We start from the raw sequence: 18224 nt of genomic DNA on the forward strand, positions 1-18224 counted from the left end.
ATATAAAATGACTGACTCCACCACCTATAGTGGAGGACTTCTTTCGTGAGGCACAAAACAGTGGAGGACTTCTTTCGTGCATATACTTTTCACAGTCCTCTTTCGTGCATATCCTTTTCACAGGGGTAGTGGAGGACTTCTTTTTTAAAAGTCATGTCCAATACGATTATTGCAGTAAAAGATAATTTCAAGAAATGAGTGATAACAGGAGACCAATGCCACTCACGTTTATTCTATTCACATACCAACACAACTTGTCAAACAAGGGAATGAAATGTGTGTATATAATTGGTTCACTTTCCGTTTGTTAAAGGCTTTAGAGGTTTTAGTGGAAATATATTTTTTTGACGTAAAAAAATATATATAAGATTTTTTTGTTTTTTTTTTTTTTTGGAAAAATGAAAAAGTATGGATGTTTTGTATGAAAAAGTGAAAATTTTTTGTTTTGTAATGATTTTTTTTTAATAGTAATAAAAAGTGATTGGTGTAATATAAAAAGTAAGAATGTTGAAAAAATGAAAAAGTAAGATAATAGTATCAAGTCTCAAAGGCCTTTGCCAAATGAAACCTAGGAGTTGTTTGTTATCAATTTGTGGAAAAAAAAAAAAAAAAGAATAATAATTAGTATAGAAAAGTAAAAATAATGATATTGATAAGTGAAAATTTTTGTTTTGTAATGATTTTTTTATTTGAATAGTAGTAAAAAATAAATGATATGATATAAAAAGTAAATCAGTGGCGGAGCCACGTTGCCCCTTGGGGGTGCCGATTTTAATTTAATTTAATTATTTTATTTTTGGTTTTAACCCACGGCACCCTCAAAATAAAAAATAAAAAATAAAAAAAATCTTTTTACAAAAAAATCTATTCTTTTTACCCTCAAAATTCTTTTTTGTTTTAACTCACGGCACCTTCAAAAAATTGTTTTAACCCACGGCACCCTCAAAAAATTCTAGACATTTTTTTTTTTTTTTTGATATAATGTCGAAATGTTATATTTTTAATATATCAATTTGAGCACATATTTATGAACGTTTATAGGTATTTTTTGTAATACATATATTGTGTGAATTACCAAATTTTTAGGGTAAAGAAAATTTGTAAGATGCAAAAAAAATTTTAGTGGCACCCCCAATATAAAATGGCTGGCTCCGCCACTGCATAAATGCACAAGGATTTAGACTCAATGGGTCATTTTGAAGGGGATTGATTAATCAAGGGCACAGATGAATGTTATTTTCAAAGGGGCAATAGATGGAGCTCAAAGAGAATGGTATTTGGCACTTAATGTTGAAGGAAGAGAGCAAAGAGAGAATAGGATCCTCTCCAGTTTAAAATAAACTGGAAAATATCCAGTTCATGGCCAAAATTTCTTCTTAGAAATTTTAGAGCCACAAATGGGACACTTGTTTCACTAAAAAATAAAACAATAACAGAATATTATTTCATATTAAAAAATAACAAAAAAATAAAGGGTGGTTGGCCACCCCATCTTGGCCATAAGGGTTGGCCGGACCACCCTATTTTAGTTGGGAGCCACCCCAATGGGCTTGGGGGTGGTTCGGCCACTCCCAAGGACCAAACAATTTTTTTTTTTTGTTTTGTTTTTTTTTTTTTTTTTTTAAGATTTGGCCGTTGGGGGTGACCGGCCACCCCATTATTTTTAATTTTTAATTATTTTTAAAATATATATAATATTTTTTTATTTTTTTATTAATGGGACAAATGTCCAATTTATTGCCTCAAGATCTCTCTAGAGAGATTCTGGCCATTAACTGGATACTCTCCAGTCCAAAATGGACTGGAGAGGATCTGGATCCAGCAAAGAGAGGATTGAGATCCCCAAAATTTTTAAAAAATGACCTAAATTTCCTCCAAATTAAATTTCATTCAATCTACTTCAATATGGGACAATTAAGTGCCATATCTCACATATTTTTTTAAAAAAATTTAAGAGTTATTTGTTGACATTCTACTAACTTAAAACCTATTTCTTGATTGAACAATCACTTCCCAAAAAGATCCACTAGCATTGAATAACTCCATTATGATTTTATTTTAATTAGGCAAAACCAACACAATGGGTGAAAGTTGCTGCTTTAGGTCAGATTCCAAAAGCAGTGCTCATTGTTTGAGCGAGGAAGCTAGTACTAAAATTCTTTCTTATAAAAATGGACAAAGTTTTCTTGAAAACTAGGTTGGAGAAAATTTCTCAAACCTAATTTATAAAAATGACATGTGTTCCTTGAACATGTGAAAATCACATGTTTTTTTAATAGTAGGGACAATGTTGGAATAAATTATATTAAAAATTCATGTGCATCTTACATGCTATTAAAAAAAAGGGACACATGTCATTTTTATAGATTAGGTTAGAGAAAATTCATCCAACCCAATTTGAAGGAAAACTTTGTCCTTTAAAAATTACTTAAGTCTCCAACTTATGACTTGACCTCTTTTAGTTTGGACACATCCCACCCAAACAGAAAATACCCAAATGGTACTTTCGAAAATTACCATTGATGGGTTGATTAGATCATCACATTTCATTTATAGTAGTATTAGAGTAGTACCATCAATTTTTACTATAAATTATTTACAAGTTGATATGAAAGTTTATGTGATACTTATAATGTCACTCCTTAAAATATGAACTGCCACGAGATTGTCTATAGTTTTCGAATCCAATCTCAATTAGACAATCTTCTGGCATGTCAATTTTACAAAACCAATCTCAATTTACCAAGTCAGCCTTAGATAGAATTGCCTATCAAATGGTGAATTCAGTTGCCATGTATATAAACTACAAAAGTAAGTCATCGAACAAAATCAAAAGTTTGTTTTCTTTTTGAATGTAGTCGTTGAGTTACCCAGTGCTGCCTTCGAATCTTCCATGTGCGAATCACTCATCTCACGCAAGTCTTTTGTTTTTTTTTTTAAAAAAATCATTTATAACTTTAATAGGATTTTACATTTACCAAGGCTCTAGCTACAAGCCTACGATCTACGCCTAGAAGAAGGAAAACAAAAATTAAGAATAAGCACCTATTTTGGTTTTCACATTAAACATTCAAAATTAAATATTTGAATTAGGATAATTAAATTCTCTTTATCAACCATGTTACATTAATAGGACACGGCTTAATAGTGATTCAGCAAATGAAGACACAATCCAATATTATAGACACGTACACGTCTCTACACATGAGAAAATAATTTTTTGGACAAACAACTTTTTCTGTGGACCCATTAATCATGAACTCGGAAATGAAACCGTCAAACTTATATATATATATATATATATATATATAGGGAGGGAGAGGCTTACATACGGTCCTTTTAAACTATCGCAATCTGCGGTAGTTTAAAAGGACCGCTGAGATCTTCTAAAGAAAATTTAAACCCAAAACTGCAGTGCAACGACTTTACCCAAAAATGGAGTCCTCGCCTCTGCCCAGAAGTCTGCAATGTTGACCAGTCGTGCAATAAGCCAATAAGGTGCACAGTGAAGAGCGCAATGGGAGATGGGCCACACTGTTTTGGTTGATTTTGGCATGTCTTGCCATTATGAATGATGATGGTGCATTGGAAATTTCATTTATGACTTCAAACAAACACCCCATGTCCTACTCTCTTTTCATTTTCAAAATTCAAATTTTCAATCAAAGATCTCAGCGGTCCTTTTAAACTTCCGCAATCTGCGGTAGTTTAAAAGGACCGTATGTAAGCCTCTCCAAATATATATATACGAGAGGCCTTTCCCTTCGGTGTACACTGGTTTATTATATAGTTACAAAATAATGAAACAATTTTTGTCAAGAATGGAGTGGCCTAGTTTTGTGAAAGCTTTGCTGTGGGGTTTACTTGTGTTTCTTCAATTTCATCAGGACAGAGGCTGCTTCCATGAAGAGAGGATTGCTCTGCTTGAGCTGAAGGCGTATCTGAAATCCAATATTATTCATGCAGATGTTCTTCCCTCATGGATGGACGACGCAAAGAGTGATTGTTGTCGTTGGGAGAGGGTCACGTGCAACTCCACCAACTCTCACGTCATCAACCTTTCCCTCTACAACTTAAACCATGATCCTAATTACTATGGAAATCGTGATCACTATTATTACAGTCAAGATGAAGATAGTTATGATGAGAACCGTTGGTTGCTAAACGTGTCAATGTTGGTGCCATTGAAGGAGCTAAAAAGTCTGAATCTATCCGCCAATTCAATTGGTGGTTGCCTACCAAATGAAGGTATGTTCTCTCCCGCCCCTCTGCTTTTCCTTTCTTATGCATACATACCACCGACCCCCTCCATAAAAAACAGGGGCAGATCGAAGAATTATATTATGAACGTCTTTATTCTAGCTAATTCCCTCCACCCAAAAAGAAATAAAAAGCGAAAAGATTTCCTTGAGCCCTTTTGTTCTCTTGGGTGATAAAATTAAGAATTGCAGAGGTCGGATTTACCTCTTTAATTACAAATATTAATTTATAAAGTTTTATAATTGGTATTTTCTGTTGAATCACGGGTGTCCCGCGTGATTCTGAATTATATTAATAATTACAGCCAGGGGTCGGACCTTCTTCAGCCTTGGAGTTGGATGTTAGGAAATTAATCCTATTTTTCAAGACCCGTGAGATGCGAAAAATAAGAAAAAAATGCGGAATAATAAAGATAAGCAATCACACACGACACAAAGATTTAAGTGGTTCGGCTTAACAAGCCTACATCCACTGGCGGAGACGACCCAGAGAAAATTCACTATCAAAAGATGAGTACAAGAGAGTAACAGGGTGAGAAAACCACTCAAACCCAAAGCCCCAAATACACCCAATTCTCACTTTGCCCAAAGGAGAATAATAACAAAAGAGAAAAACAAACTCTCTCTTTTTCTTGTTCTCACCTTTTCTTTCTCTCAATTGCTTTTGGCACACAAAAACATAAGGAGCTCATGCCTTTATATACTAGGCAAAGTCGGTGGAAATCTCCAAGAGCCAAAAGGAATCCCAATAAGTGTGGGACAAGCCTTCCAACTCCAACTAGGAGAAGGAATCCAAGTACAAGACAAACTTGTAAATAAATCAAAAACCGGTTGGGTCCACCATAACTTTCAAGGCACGCATAACAATCTCCCACTTGACTTGAAGTCCACCAAGTCGCAACACAGTGAATCTCCTCTGGATGTCTCCTCCACCTATCTTCAAGCTCGAAGACCAACTGAAGCTGCGCACAGCTTCAGTTTCTCAATAGTCACACCTTTTGTCAACATGTCTGCTGGATTCTTAGTTCCACGAATTTTCTCAAGTAACAATTGTCCACTTTCAAGAAGAGATCGAATGAAGTGATACCTCAACTGTATATGCTTTGTTCTTGAATGATACGCTGGGTTCTTCGCAAGAAAAATGGCACTCTGACTATCACTGTGTAGAACACCCTTCTCATTCTTCTTTCCCAACTCATCCAAAAAACCTTGTAGCCAAACCATCTCCTTTCCAGCTTCTGTCACGGCTACATACTCCGCCTCTGTAGTGGAAAGGGCTACAATTTTCTGTAACCTTGAGGTCCAACACACAGCAGTACCTCCTAGAGTATATACAAACCCTGTAGTACTTTTCCTGCTATCAACATCACCCGCTAGATCAGCATCCACGTAGCCCTGCAGCTTCAATTCTGCACCTATGAAGCAAAGGGACATATCTGAAGTTCCTCTCAGATATCGCAAAATCCACTTGACTGCCTCCCAATGCTGCTTCCCTGGATTACTCATGTACCTGCTCACAATTCCTACTGCATGTGCAATATCCGGTCTAGTACAGACCATTGCATACATCAGACTTCCGATAGCTGAGGCATAAGGTACCTTGCTCATATATGCTTTCTCTTGATCCGTCTTCGGTGACTGATCCTTGGTTAGTCTAAAGTGACTCCCCAAGGGTGTGCTCACTGACTTAGCTTCATTCATGCTAAATCTGCTGAGAATCTTCTTCACATATTCTGTCTGTGAAATCTTCAGTGTACTATTGGCCCTGTCCCTGATGATTCTCATCCCAAGGATTTGTTTAGCAGCACCCAAATCCTTCATTGCAAACTGCTTTGACAGCTGGTTCTTCAACTTGTTGATGTCTTCCATACTGGCCCCTGCAATGAGCATATCATCTACGTACAGGAGTAGAATAATGTAAGAGTTCTTAAAACTCTTGACATAGCAGCAATGATCTGCATTGCATCTCGTGAACCCAGTACTGCACATGAAACTGTCAAACTTCTTTTACCATTGTCTTGGAGCTTGTTTCAGACCATACAAGCTTTTTCTCAGTTTGCACACTAAACTCTCCTTCCCCTGCACTGCGAATCCCTGTGGCTGCTGCATATAAATTTCTTCCTCCAACTCACCATGAAGGAACGCCGTCTTCACATCTAACTGCTCTAGATGTAAGTCCTCTACCGCCACAATGCTCAGCACAATTCTGATGGTTGTCATCTTCACCACCAGAGAGAATATGTCTGTGTAATCAATTCCTTCTTTCTGCTGGAATCCCTTGACTACCAATCTTGCCTTGTAGCGTTTGCTACCATCATGTTCACCCTTTATTCTGAACACCCATTTGTTGTGCAAAGCCTTTTTATCTGCTGGCAACTCAGTCAGCTCCCAGGTCTGGTTAGTCAATAATGAGTCCATCTCATCCTTCATGGCTAACTCCCACTTGATTGAATCTTCAACCTTCAAGGCTTCAACAAACGTCTCTGGCTCACCGCCATCCGTTAACAAAATATGAAATAGGGAGGGTGAAAAACGCTGTGGAGATCTAATGGTTCTAGTAGATCTACGGACAGCCACTGTCGGTGTATCCTGTTCAGTCTCTTGATCTACTGTTTCTTCAACTTCTAGACCATCTTCAGTTTCTGAATCCTTATCAACTTCTGAATTCCTTTTCTGAGCTGGACCTTTAGAAATTCCATCTAGGTTGATAAATTCAGGCTTCTCAGCCTCCGACTCTGTACTTACTGGTTCTGCACTTGAATTATTCTTATACACAACCATCTCATTAAAAGTAACATTTCTACTTCTAATGATCTTCCGGTTTTGATCATCCCAAAACCTATACCCAAATGCCTCATCCCCATAGCCAATGAAATAACATTTTCTAGATTTAGCATCTAGCTTGCTACGAGCATCAGATTCAATATAGACATACGAAACACAACCAAAAACTTTCAAGTGAGAAAGATTTACCTCCTTTCCACTCCAGACTTCTTCAGGTAGTCTATGGCCCAAAGGAACTGATGGTCCTCTGTTTATCAAGTAAGCAGCAGTGCTTACTGCATCCGCCCAAAAAGTTTTCGGTAGTCCAGCATGCAACCTCATACTTCTTGCACGTTCATTGAGGGTCCTGTTCATGCGCTCAGCCACGCCATTTTGTTGTGGTGTCCCTGGGATAGTCTTCTCCATTCTAATCCCATTCATTGCACAAAATTGTTTGAAGCCCCCGTCTTCGTATTCTCCCCCATTGTCTGATCTTAGACACTTCAATTTTAGACCAGTTTCTGTCTCTACCATGACCTTCCACTTCTTAAAAACTTCAAATACATCAGATTTAAGCTTTAAGAAGTAAACCCATACCTTCCTGCTTGAGTCATCAATAAATGTGATGTAATACCGCGAGCCTCCAAGAGATGCCACTGGTGCGGGACCCCACAAATCCGTGTGTACCAACTCCAGCTTTCCTGGCTTTGGTGTTCTGCCAACCTTCGCGAAACTCACCTTCTTCTGCTTTCCTAGGATGCAGCCTTCACACAAATCAGACTTAACTGACTTCAGCTCCGGTAGTTTCCCCTTTGACAAAAGTACCTTCATCCCTTTCTCGCTCATGTGCCCAAGCCTTAGGTGCCATAATTTTGAGTCAGCACCCGTATCTGCAACAGCAATTGTATCCCTGCTATTCGTCGTCATATAGAGAGTACCCGCCTTATGACCACGAGCCAAAATCCTGACTCCCTTGCTAACCTTCCACTTTCCACCGTGGAAATGAATTGAATGCCCTTCATCATCAAGCTGTCCTACTGAAATCAGGTTCTTTTTCAGTTCTGGGATATGCCTGACATTTTGCAGCTACCATACCGAGTCACTGTGGACTCTAATACGAACATTGCCTATGCCCACAACATCTAGTGCCGTTCCGTTAGCCAAGTACACCTTCCCGAAATCTCCAGCCACATAATTTTCGAGAACTTCACGGATCGGTGTAGTGTGAAAAGAAGCTCCTGAGTCCAAGACCCAAGAATCAAGAGAACTGTCAACAGATAGAAGTAGAGCATCGTGCACTTCTTCTGTTGCCACGACATTTGCGGCGTCATTTTCGGTCTTTTTCTTCAGCTCTCTGCAGTTTTTCTTGAAGTGGCCTGTCTTGCCACAGTTCCAACACTCAGGTTGTCGTCCAAACCTGGATTTGCTCCTACCCTTCCTGGACTTAGATCTGCCCCTCACAGAGTTTCTGTCTTGTCCTCTACCCCGAGTCTCGAGGTTTAAAGCAGCACTAGAACAAGAGGCTTCACCCGCATCTCTTCTGCGAACCTCTTCACTGAGAATCAAATCCCTGACGTCTTCATAGCTCAGTTTACTCTTTCCTACAGAGTTACTCACAGCCATCCTCACTGCTTCCCAGCTATTTGGCAAAGATGCCAAGACGATCAACGCACGAACCTCATCATCAAAATTAATTTCCACCGAGGATAATTGATTTGTGATGGTGTTGAACTCATTGAGATGATGTGCCACCGAAGCTCCTTCCGCCATCTTTAGGTTGAACAATTTCTTCATCAGATGCACCTTGTTGTTAGCCGACGGCTTCTCGTACATACTTGACAAAGCCTTCATTAGACCTGCTGTGGTCTTTTCCTTTACAAAGTTGTGTGCAACTGATTTTGACAGTGATAACCTGATAACTGCTAGGGCTTTACGATCAAGCAGAGCCCACTCGCTATCATACATGTCGTCGGGTTGTTCTTCCAAAAGAGCTTGATGAAGATCCTTCCCATAAAGAATGTCTTCAATCTGTACCTTCCAATACCCAAAATCTTTGCCGTCGAATTTCTCGATACCCATCTTTCCTTCTTCACTTGCCATCGCTCCCACTCGAACCAACAGCTCTGATACCAGTTATTAGGAAATTAATCCTATTTTTCAAGACCCGTGAGATGCGAAAAATAAGAAAAAAATGCGGAATAATAAAGATAAGCAATCACACACGACACAAAGATTTAAGTGGTTCGGCTTAACAAGCCTACATCCACTGGCGGAGACGACCCAGAGAAAATTCACTATCAAAAGATGAGTACAAGAGAGTAACAGGGTGAGAAAACCACTCAAACCCAAAGCCCCAAATACACCCAATTCTCACTTTGCCCAAAGGAGAATAATAACAAAAGGGAAAAACAAACTCTCTCTTTTTCTTGCTCTCACCTTTTCTTTCTCTCAATTGCTTTTGGCACACAAAAACATAAGGAGCTCATGCCTTTATATACTAGGCAAAGTCGGTGGAAATCTCCAAGAGCCAAAAGGAATCCCAATAAGTGTGGGACAAGCCTTCCAACTCCAACTAGGAGAAGGAATCCAAGTACAAGACAAACTTGTAAATAAATCAAAAACCGGTTGGGTCCACCATAACTTTCAAGGCACGCATAACAATGGAGTATACACATATATATTGTCAGTCTGAATGGTTAAGCATCACATTTTACTGATGTTGTTGTCTGTGAATTTGATGGTGCTTGGATAAATTCCACTCCAAGAGGGACCATATTGATGGAAAAAAAGTGATAGACCTCCAGAAAAATAAAATGAGATCAGGAGGCCTTTTGACAAGCTACGAGGTCTTTTTTACAATAAAGCTATATATATGGTTACAATGTCATAAAGACAAATATAAAAATCTTATAATCAAGTCATATTTATAACTTTAACATTCACTAACTCATGTTTAAACTTTAGTTATAGAATAGATTTGCTCCAAGCAGACTCAATCTGATACATAGGTAGTTCATATTCCTAACTTTGATTTTCTCGGTCATGGGAGTAAAACCCTCACACCGAAACTAATCATCTTCGACTCAAAGGTCAGGATAAAAACTTGCACCCTAGAGATTGCTCATGAAAGTATATCTAAGGAAAAGTCAAACCCATATTCAAAAAAAATAAAAAAGCCAGCAAATAGCTACCACAGCTGGGGCAAGGGAGGCGAAGCGCACTGGCCAGCGTGTGATGGACGAGATAGAGCTGTTTTGCGCCAATGGGCAGCTGAGGAGTCAGGGAGCACGTTTGGCCGACACGTGGTTGAGCGAAACCAGTTAAGTAGACTAAATCTAGATTTGAAAAGCTAGATCTAAAGCCCAATTGATTATGGGGAAGAGAAGAGCGGTGCAGCATGGTGGAGGACGGATGGAGGCAGGGCAGCATAAGCTAAGGGGGAGAGGAAGGAAAGAAGGGGGGAGTAGGTCCAGTAGGGGAGAGGGGAAAGGGGGAAGCAAGCGCTCCCTCCTCCCCACAGGGTTTTTAACGTTGAAGTTATTAAAAAATTAAAATTAAAACATATATGAAAACATATATCCTTGAAGTTATTATAAAAATAAAACTTTCTACTTCCCTCTCCTCCTATCCTTTTTCTGTATTTTCCTTCACCCTCTACACTTCCAAGTAAACCATTGGATAATTTCCATGTTAAGTAAATCCACAATACTTAAAATGAAATGAAAGCCATTTAATGTAAAACTAGATTACTCTTGCATTCCATTAGACGAATGGTCATGGGTTGTTACACATATACGTACTGAAGTCTGAAGGCATGCATGTATTGTATGAATATTTTAGAAGCATAGTACAAGAATTATGTAGCGAACAAACGCCGTTGACAATTAGCATCATTTTTTTAATTAATTTTCCTCATTCAACCAGTAACTTTTTATTTTTCTCTTTTGTAGGATTTGAGAAGATGTCAAGCTTAAGGAATCTGAGAATTCTAGACCTTGGTTATAACTACTTTGATAATACTAGTATTCCACAGTCTTTGGGTGCAGTGACATCGCTTGAAACTTTGATTCTTACTCATAATAAGTTGCAAGGATACTTTCCTGCTCAAGGCGATTTCTTCTATCCTATATCTTATGAGAGGATTTATAGTTTGATACATTGATTCCACTTGGTTCTTACTAATTTTCATTTATCTTTAATTTGAAATGCAGAGTTAATTGCATTGAGAAACTTGAACAAGCTAGATATAAGCTCGAATTACTATAATGGTTCCCTACCACTGCAAGGCAAGTTTTCTGTCATGGAGAGAGTAGTTTAACCGCGGGTTAGACGCATCAATCATAAGGTTCAAGAGCATGAATATCAATTTGAATGGATCACTACGAAAATTTTTATCGAGTTTTTTGAAATTTTTGTATTGAAGCATATATATATATGATGGAATTCTTTTTTGGTCTTCCAATAATGTTCTTCCAGGTTTTGAAAGGCTAGTACTACTTCGCAATTGGAGATATTGAACCTTGTTTATAGCATTATAGCATCTTTAAGTGGACTTATGTCCCTTAACGCATTGAGTCTTGCAAGGAATTCTTTTGAACTTTGGAATACATTGGAAGCTATTCTACTTCTATAGCCGGCCTTTTTCCCTTTATATTTATTATTATCATTTCAAATCTCTCTTTAATAGTACTTATTCCGTGATTATGTTCACATATTTATTATCTATTGATGGCATGCATGCATGTATTGTAGAATTATTCATCACATATAGAGAACAAATTCTGTTGAGGGCACAATTTGATACCTTCCATTGTACTTACTTCTTACTAATTTTCATTCGAATGCACAATTTGACAAGTGCTCTATAACCATAGGTTATAAGCATCAATCATAAGGTTCAAGCTAGAGTATGAAAATCAATTTGAAATTGAATATTTCTATCAAATTAATCTTAAATTTTTTTGTATTGAAGCATAAGATGGGGTTCTTTTTTGTGTCTTCCAATCATTTTCTTCCAGGTTTTGAAAGGCTAGTACTACTTCCAAAGTTGGAGATATTGAACCTTGGTTATAATTCCTTTGATTGTAGCATTATACCATCTCTAAGTGGACTTGCGTCTCTTAACACATTGAGTCTTGAAGAAAATTATTTGGGAAGGTGCAATACAACTACAGGTAATCTAATATCGCTTCCCTTTATATTTATGATCATCATTTCAAAGCTTCTTTAATTGTACTTTTTCCGTAATATATTATATGGTCACTTCTTTAGTATCTCTTACAAGCGGACTTACATCCCCTAGAGCTGAACATATATTCTTGATTTAAAATAATTATCACGAAATACTAGTGATTGTCAAGTGATGTTGTCTAGAAGTTTGAATTGCGCATATCTAGTTAGTAAGCTGTAAAATACTATTTTTCGTCTAAATACTATGAAATTGCATACGTGCTTTTTTTTCCATTTTTTTTTTTTTTAATAAATCTACTACAGGTTTTGAAAGCTTGTCAAGATTGGAGAACCTGGAGACCTTAGATCTTCGTGACAACAATTTAAACAGAAGCATCATAGAATCATTGCCTGCAATCAAATCTCTTAAGAATCTGAATCTTGAAAGGAACTTCATTGGAGGATCTTTTCCAATCAAAGGTACATATGTTGATCTTCAGTATTATTTTATAGAAACTGGAAGCAGTTACAATCATATTTGAAATTTTCTTTGTTCTGCTTTATGTAGGAATATCGGCTTTTGAAAACTTGGAGAAGTTGGATTTAAGTTATAATGGGCTCAATAGCTCCCTGACAATCCAAGGTAATGAGAGGGAGAGACACACACTTAAGTTCTAAATTTTCAATTACTTCATAACCATTTTACACACGTCTTTCATATTTCTATTAAACTACTTATTTATTTTATGACACAAGTCACAATTTTCACCACCTGCATTCAATCCTCTGTTTTGTTTTTGATTTTTTCAAATTTTTACTGCTCAAAGATTTTAGGAAACGTTATATAGATTTCTTCCCCACGCAAAATAATGGAAAACTCTACCATATTCTTCTTTGTTCCAATTTATACATAAATCTATCTTAATTTTTTTTTACCAAAAATAGAAAACCACCACATAGGTTATAAAGTTTGCGATCAAAAGAATATAATTTCAATTACAACTGCAAGTGCCGGGTTGGGATGATGTTTATTGTATCTCAATCAATCACTAATATTCAATACAAAAATCCTAAATTGTTAAGGTTCCATATGTTATTATCAGTATTGCAGTTAGTCTACCCTACACGATAACAAATGCAAAATAGAAGCCACCCAAGTAGCTCATAGAAGATAATTACAAAAGTGTGTAAAACATTATGAGATTGTATTGCTATATCGATCCCATTTGGTTGGTGTTGACTTGAATCACAACAATTGTTCTTGGATGTCCATCATGTCAGAAATATGCAAAGAAACTTGTGTGAAGCATGAAATGTAGCAGTGTGTTTCCCTATGTGCATTATAATCAACATTACATATCAGTTACGGTTTCTTGTTGACTTTAACACTAGAGTAGCCAAATTTGTTTAAGCTATAAAACGCTATTTTTCTTCTAAACACTGCAAATTGTATAGTTTTGTTTTTAATAGATCTATTACAGGTTCGGAAAGCTTGTCAAGATTGGAGAATTTAGAAACCTTATATCTTAGTTTCAACCATTTCGACAAAAGCATCATTGAATCATTGAGCGCAGTCAAATCCCTTAAGAATTTGAATCTTGCTTCGAATCATATGGGAGGATCCTTTCCTGCCAAAGGTATATTGATCTTCCGTATTACTTATAGAAACTTCCAATATTCATGTTTGAAATTTTCTATGTTCTGTTTAACAATGCAGAATTATCAGCTTTTGAAAACTTGGAGAACTTGGATTTGTCTTGGAATAATTTCGATGGCCCCCTAACAATCCAAGGTAATCAGCCAAACTAAAGTTTGAGGGATAAATGTAATCTTTGTTCTTGTGGTTTGAAATTTTGACAAATAGCTACCTTAGATTTTTTTAAAAAAAAAATGATTAAACACTCCTTGAGAGAAGCACAAAAGACAAATTAGTATCTGCATTTAAAAAAGTTGGCTGAATCCATTAATGTGCTACATCACTACCATTCACACTGTAACAATATATGCCACTTTCAATTAAAAAAGAAAGTACTAAAAAGTATTAAAAACAATGAAACTAAGCAAGCCACTAAGAATATCTTGTTCCATCGGCGAATCATATGCCGTCTAGCTAGAACCTAATATCTTTTTCCCCTCTTTCTCATAGTGCCCAAAAAACTCTCTCGATAGTACTCAAAAGCTTTCAAGAATTTTCCAGTCTTCTTGAGAAGCTCCTTATGCTTAATCTCACCATTCCCATTGACTGCGTCAAGCTTAATTTGTTGATTCAATATATATCATCGTGAAATCTGAAAATAAAAATCGAAGCGTCAGATCTTCCATGTCTATTGGGATTTTATCAAATGGCCCAATTCATCATCTGAAGTCGTACATATTGAATTGTTCCATTTTGTATAAAAGTCAACTACTTCACTCTCAGGATAAACCATTGTACCATTATAACTCTCATTTCAGCTTTTTTGCTGTGTCAGATGCTATTTGAAGACTCAAGTGGCCTGTTTTCTTCTTTAACAAAACTCCTTTGTCCTTCTCTAATTTTTTTCTTTTCTATTCGTCTATGCTCTTCCAGCATCATCAGCTCCTTTTCCAATGTCATGGTAAATAGGCATAACAGTTGGGTTTGATTCTTCATTCCGCGTTTTTGGGAACGAGAGTGAATCTTTGTTGGTTTCCTGATGTTCTTTCCTCAAGCCATACCTTGCTTCTGCCGCACTCGCTTCTGGAGCTTTGGTCTCTTCTGCAAATGAATGGTTCGTGGTTTCTTTTGGTTTTTAAATGGCAGTGGTTGCCGGTTGCTGGTTGGACAAACACGAGGACATAATTTTCTCAAGCATAGTACTTCATTAACGGTCTCCCTTTTAATAGAAGGGTAATAAAGAGAATTACTAATGCAAATAGGACTCTTAAATCATCTACATACCTGGCCGACTGACTAGGACTAAGACTCTTAATTCATTCTAATCATCAACTAAGAGTTTGTTTGGAATTGCGTTTGATAAATAGAGCTTTTAACTCAAAAAGAGCTCTTTGGCAAAAGCTTCATTTTTAAGCTTTTGCCGAAAGTGCTTTTTGGTCATTTCTAGGCTTTTTGAACCTTTAAAAGCGCTTTTAATTTTTTTTACCAAACAAGTACTGTTTTCTTCTAACGAACTTTTTGAGTGTTAAAAGCACTTTTAGGTTCCTCAAACATAATCCTAAGCATGCTCTAAAACAATTTGGTAATCTAATTTCAAAGCTAAAATAAGTTGTAATCGAAATTGAATTTCTATTTATTATTAGTCGGTATGCCATTTTAAATATTTTATTGACACTATCTCTCTTCACTTGTAGTAGGTTTGTCTAATTCCAGTATTTCTCCATATATCGGGGCACTATCTTCCTTAAAGGCTATATCATTAGCTTACAATTCTCTCAATGGCACTCTTCCAAAAGGTAAGAATCGACTAGAAAATCAAGTGTTTGCAAATTGTTAGTCTTACCAATCTAATAAATTATCTACAATTGATTAAAAATGTGAGATAAGGTGAATTGAAGGACCGTGGTTGATTTAACTCAGCAATTGACCATTCACTTTCTTTTTTCTTTTTCTTTTTTTTTTTTTTTTCATTTTGAAAAACCCATATTTAAAACCTGATTTTTCTTGTTGATTCTTAGACTGGAACATAGTTAAGATAGACATTTCTAATGTTATTCCTTTTGATAGATTTGTGCTCACTCAAGAAGCTTCAAGAGTTAGATCTTCATGATAATCTCTTTGAAGGGATCCTTCCAACATGCCTAAACAATTTGACATCTCTTAGATATTTAGATATATCTAGGAATCGATTCGTTGGAAACATCTCTTCATATCCGATAGCCAGCCTCACATCACTTGAGTACATTGATCTCAGTTATAACCAATTTGAGGGTCTATTCCAATTCAACATATTTGCTAATCACTCTAAGCTTAAGGCGATTCTATTAGCGAGTGAAAACAACAAGCTTGAGATAGAAACTGAAATATCTGCGGGTTGGGACTTCTCATTTCAGTTAATGATACTTGTGCTATCTAACTGTAATTTGAAGCTCACAGGAAACATTCCCAAGCTTCTCCTTGACCAGCGCGAATTGGAAATAATTGATTTGTCTCACAATAACTTGAATGGAAGCTTCCCTATTTGGTTGATTGAAAACAAGACAAGACTACGAGAGCTAAATCTTCAGAATAATTCTTTCATGGGTAAATTTCATTTGCCACCAAATCAATGCAAGAGTATTATGTATATGGATGTCTCTGACAATTACTTAGGTGGGCAACTTCAAGAGAATATTGGAAAGATAACTCCAAACTTAAAATATCTAAATCTATCTCGAAATCATTTTGAAGGTTATCCTCCGTCCTCAATTGTTGACAAGAGTCATTTGCTGCAGCATTTGGACTTGTCCTTTAATGATTTCTCGGGAAAGGTACCAACAAAATTGATTGCTAGTCGCACCAACTTGTTTAGTTTGAAGTTATGCAATAATCAGTTCACAGGATTTGATCTACCGGTTGCACCTTCTAAAGAGTTTGGATGGTCTGAATTGGGGCTTTTGGATATTAGCAACAATAAATTGTCAGGAATGATTCCTAGATGGATAGGAAACATGACAAGTTTGCAAAGTCTTGTAGTGAGTAACAATTCTTTTGAAGGTCAGATTCCTTGTGGACTACCAAATTCCCTGCAATTAGTAGACCTTTCTCATAACTCACTTTCGGGATCGTTACCTTCTTGCTGGAATCTACAGAATATTGAGCACTTGTATTTGCAAGGAAACAAACTTACAGGACCTATACCAAAATCTATTTTCAATTCATCATTTCTTTTGACATTGGACCTTAGAGATAACAACTTTTTTGGCAGCATCCCATATCAAATCAGTGCACCTCCTAACTTAAGAATACTTTTGTTGGGGGGAAACAATTTCAGTGGTATAATTCCCAATCAACTATGTTGGTTAAAGAAGATAGGCATAATGGATCTTTCCAAGAACTCTCTTTCTGGAACAATACCGCACTGCTTACACAACATGTCCTTTGGAAAACTATATGTTAATGATTTTCTCTATGGATCATATAGCCACGATTTAAATAGTTTGTCCCTGCAAGTTGGTTCCACATTCCAAACGCTCTTCGGATGGAATAGTGGAAAAGATTACGAAAACATAGTATATGGTCAACAAGTTGCGGTTGAATTTGTAACAAAATACAGGTCTGACTCCTACCATGGTGACATCCTTAATTACATGTCTGGATTGGATTTGTCATGCAACAAGCTAACAGGTAGAATCCCACAGGAACTAGGAGAGCTATCTTCAATTCATACATTGAACTTGTCTCACAATCAGTTGACAGGTTCCATTTCACAAACTTTCTCAAATTTGGCCGAGTTGGAGAGTTTAGACCTTTCTCACAACAATTTGAGTGGAGAAATTCCTCCAGCATTGATTGCTCTAAACTTTCTAGAAGTGTTCAATGTGTCTTACAACAACTTATCGGGTAAAGTTCCAGACATGAAAGCACAGTTTGGAACATTTGAGAAGAGTTGTTATGAAGGAAATCCGTTTCTTTGCGGAGAACCATTAGATAATAACTGCACTAGAGAGGACGAGTCACATCCATCACCAACAAAATCTTCAAATGCAAGTGAAGGGCAATGGTATGAAGTAGATCATCAGGTTTTCTTTGCAAGCTTTATTGGATCTTATATTATTTTCTTCTTGGGTGTAGCTTGTCTTCTTTATATTCATCCTTATTGGCAACAACGGTGCGTTAATTTAATCGAAGATTTGAAGTACCGATGTTATTATCCTGTTTTTGATACCTTAAAAAGATTGTCAAACTGTTTAGAATCATAGATATATTGAGATTCCAAGGACATCTTTGGTGGAAGTGATCATAAACGTACATTTGATTATGAATAATGGTTATTGTGGTCTAATATAAGACAAGGTGTTCACTTGCGCTTGCTTTCTTCTGTATTGTAATTCTTGTCATTTGATGATGGATGTTGT

General features: G+C 36.7%; 1 protein-coding gene across 1 annotated transcript; it reads left to right on the plus strand.

Moving 5' to 3' along the window:
• Nucleotides 1–3785: 3785 nt before the first annotated feature.
• Nucleotides 3786–18079, plus strand: LOC132186084 (cuscuta receptor 1-like). The gene is made up of 10 exons (XM_088517901.1): nt 3786–4248; nt 10973–11131; nt 11234–11308; nt 12041–12196; nt 12516–12671; nt 12760–12834; nt 13673–13828; nt 13909–13983; nt 15522–15623; nt 15895–18079. The coding sequence occupies exons 1-10, from the start codon at nt 3801–3803 to the stop codon at nt 18066–18068; spliced, it is 3576 nt and encodes a 1191-aa protein (XP_088374027.1). The 5' UTR covers nt 3786–3800; the 3' UTR covers nt 18069–18079.
• The last annotated feature ends 145 nt before the right edge of the window (nt 18080–18224 follow it).

This window comes from Corylus avellana, chromosome 6, assembly GCF_965113065.1.
Source record: "Corylus avellana chromosome 6, dhCorAvel1.hap1.2, whole genome shotgun sequence".
In the NCBI taxonomy this organism is placed as follows: domain Eukaryota; kingdom Viridiplantae; phylum Streptophyta; class Magnoliopsida; order Fagales; family Betulaceae; genus Corylus; species Corylus avellana.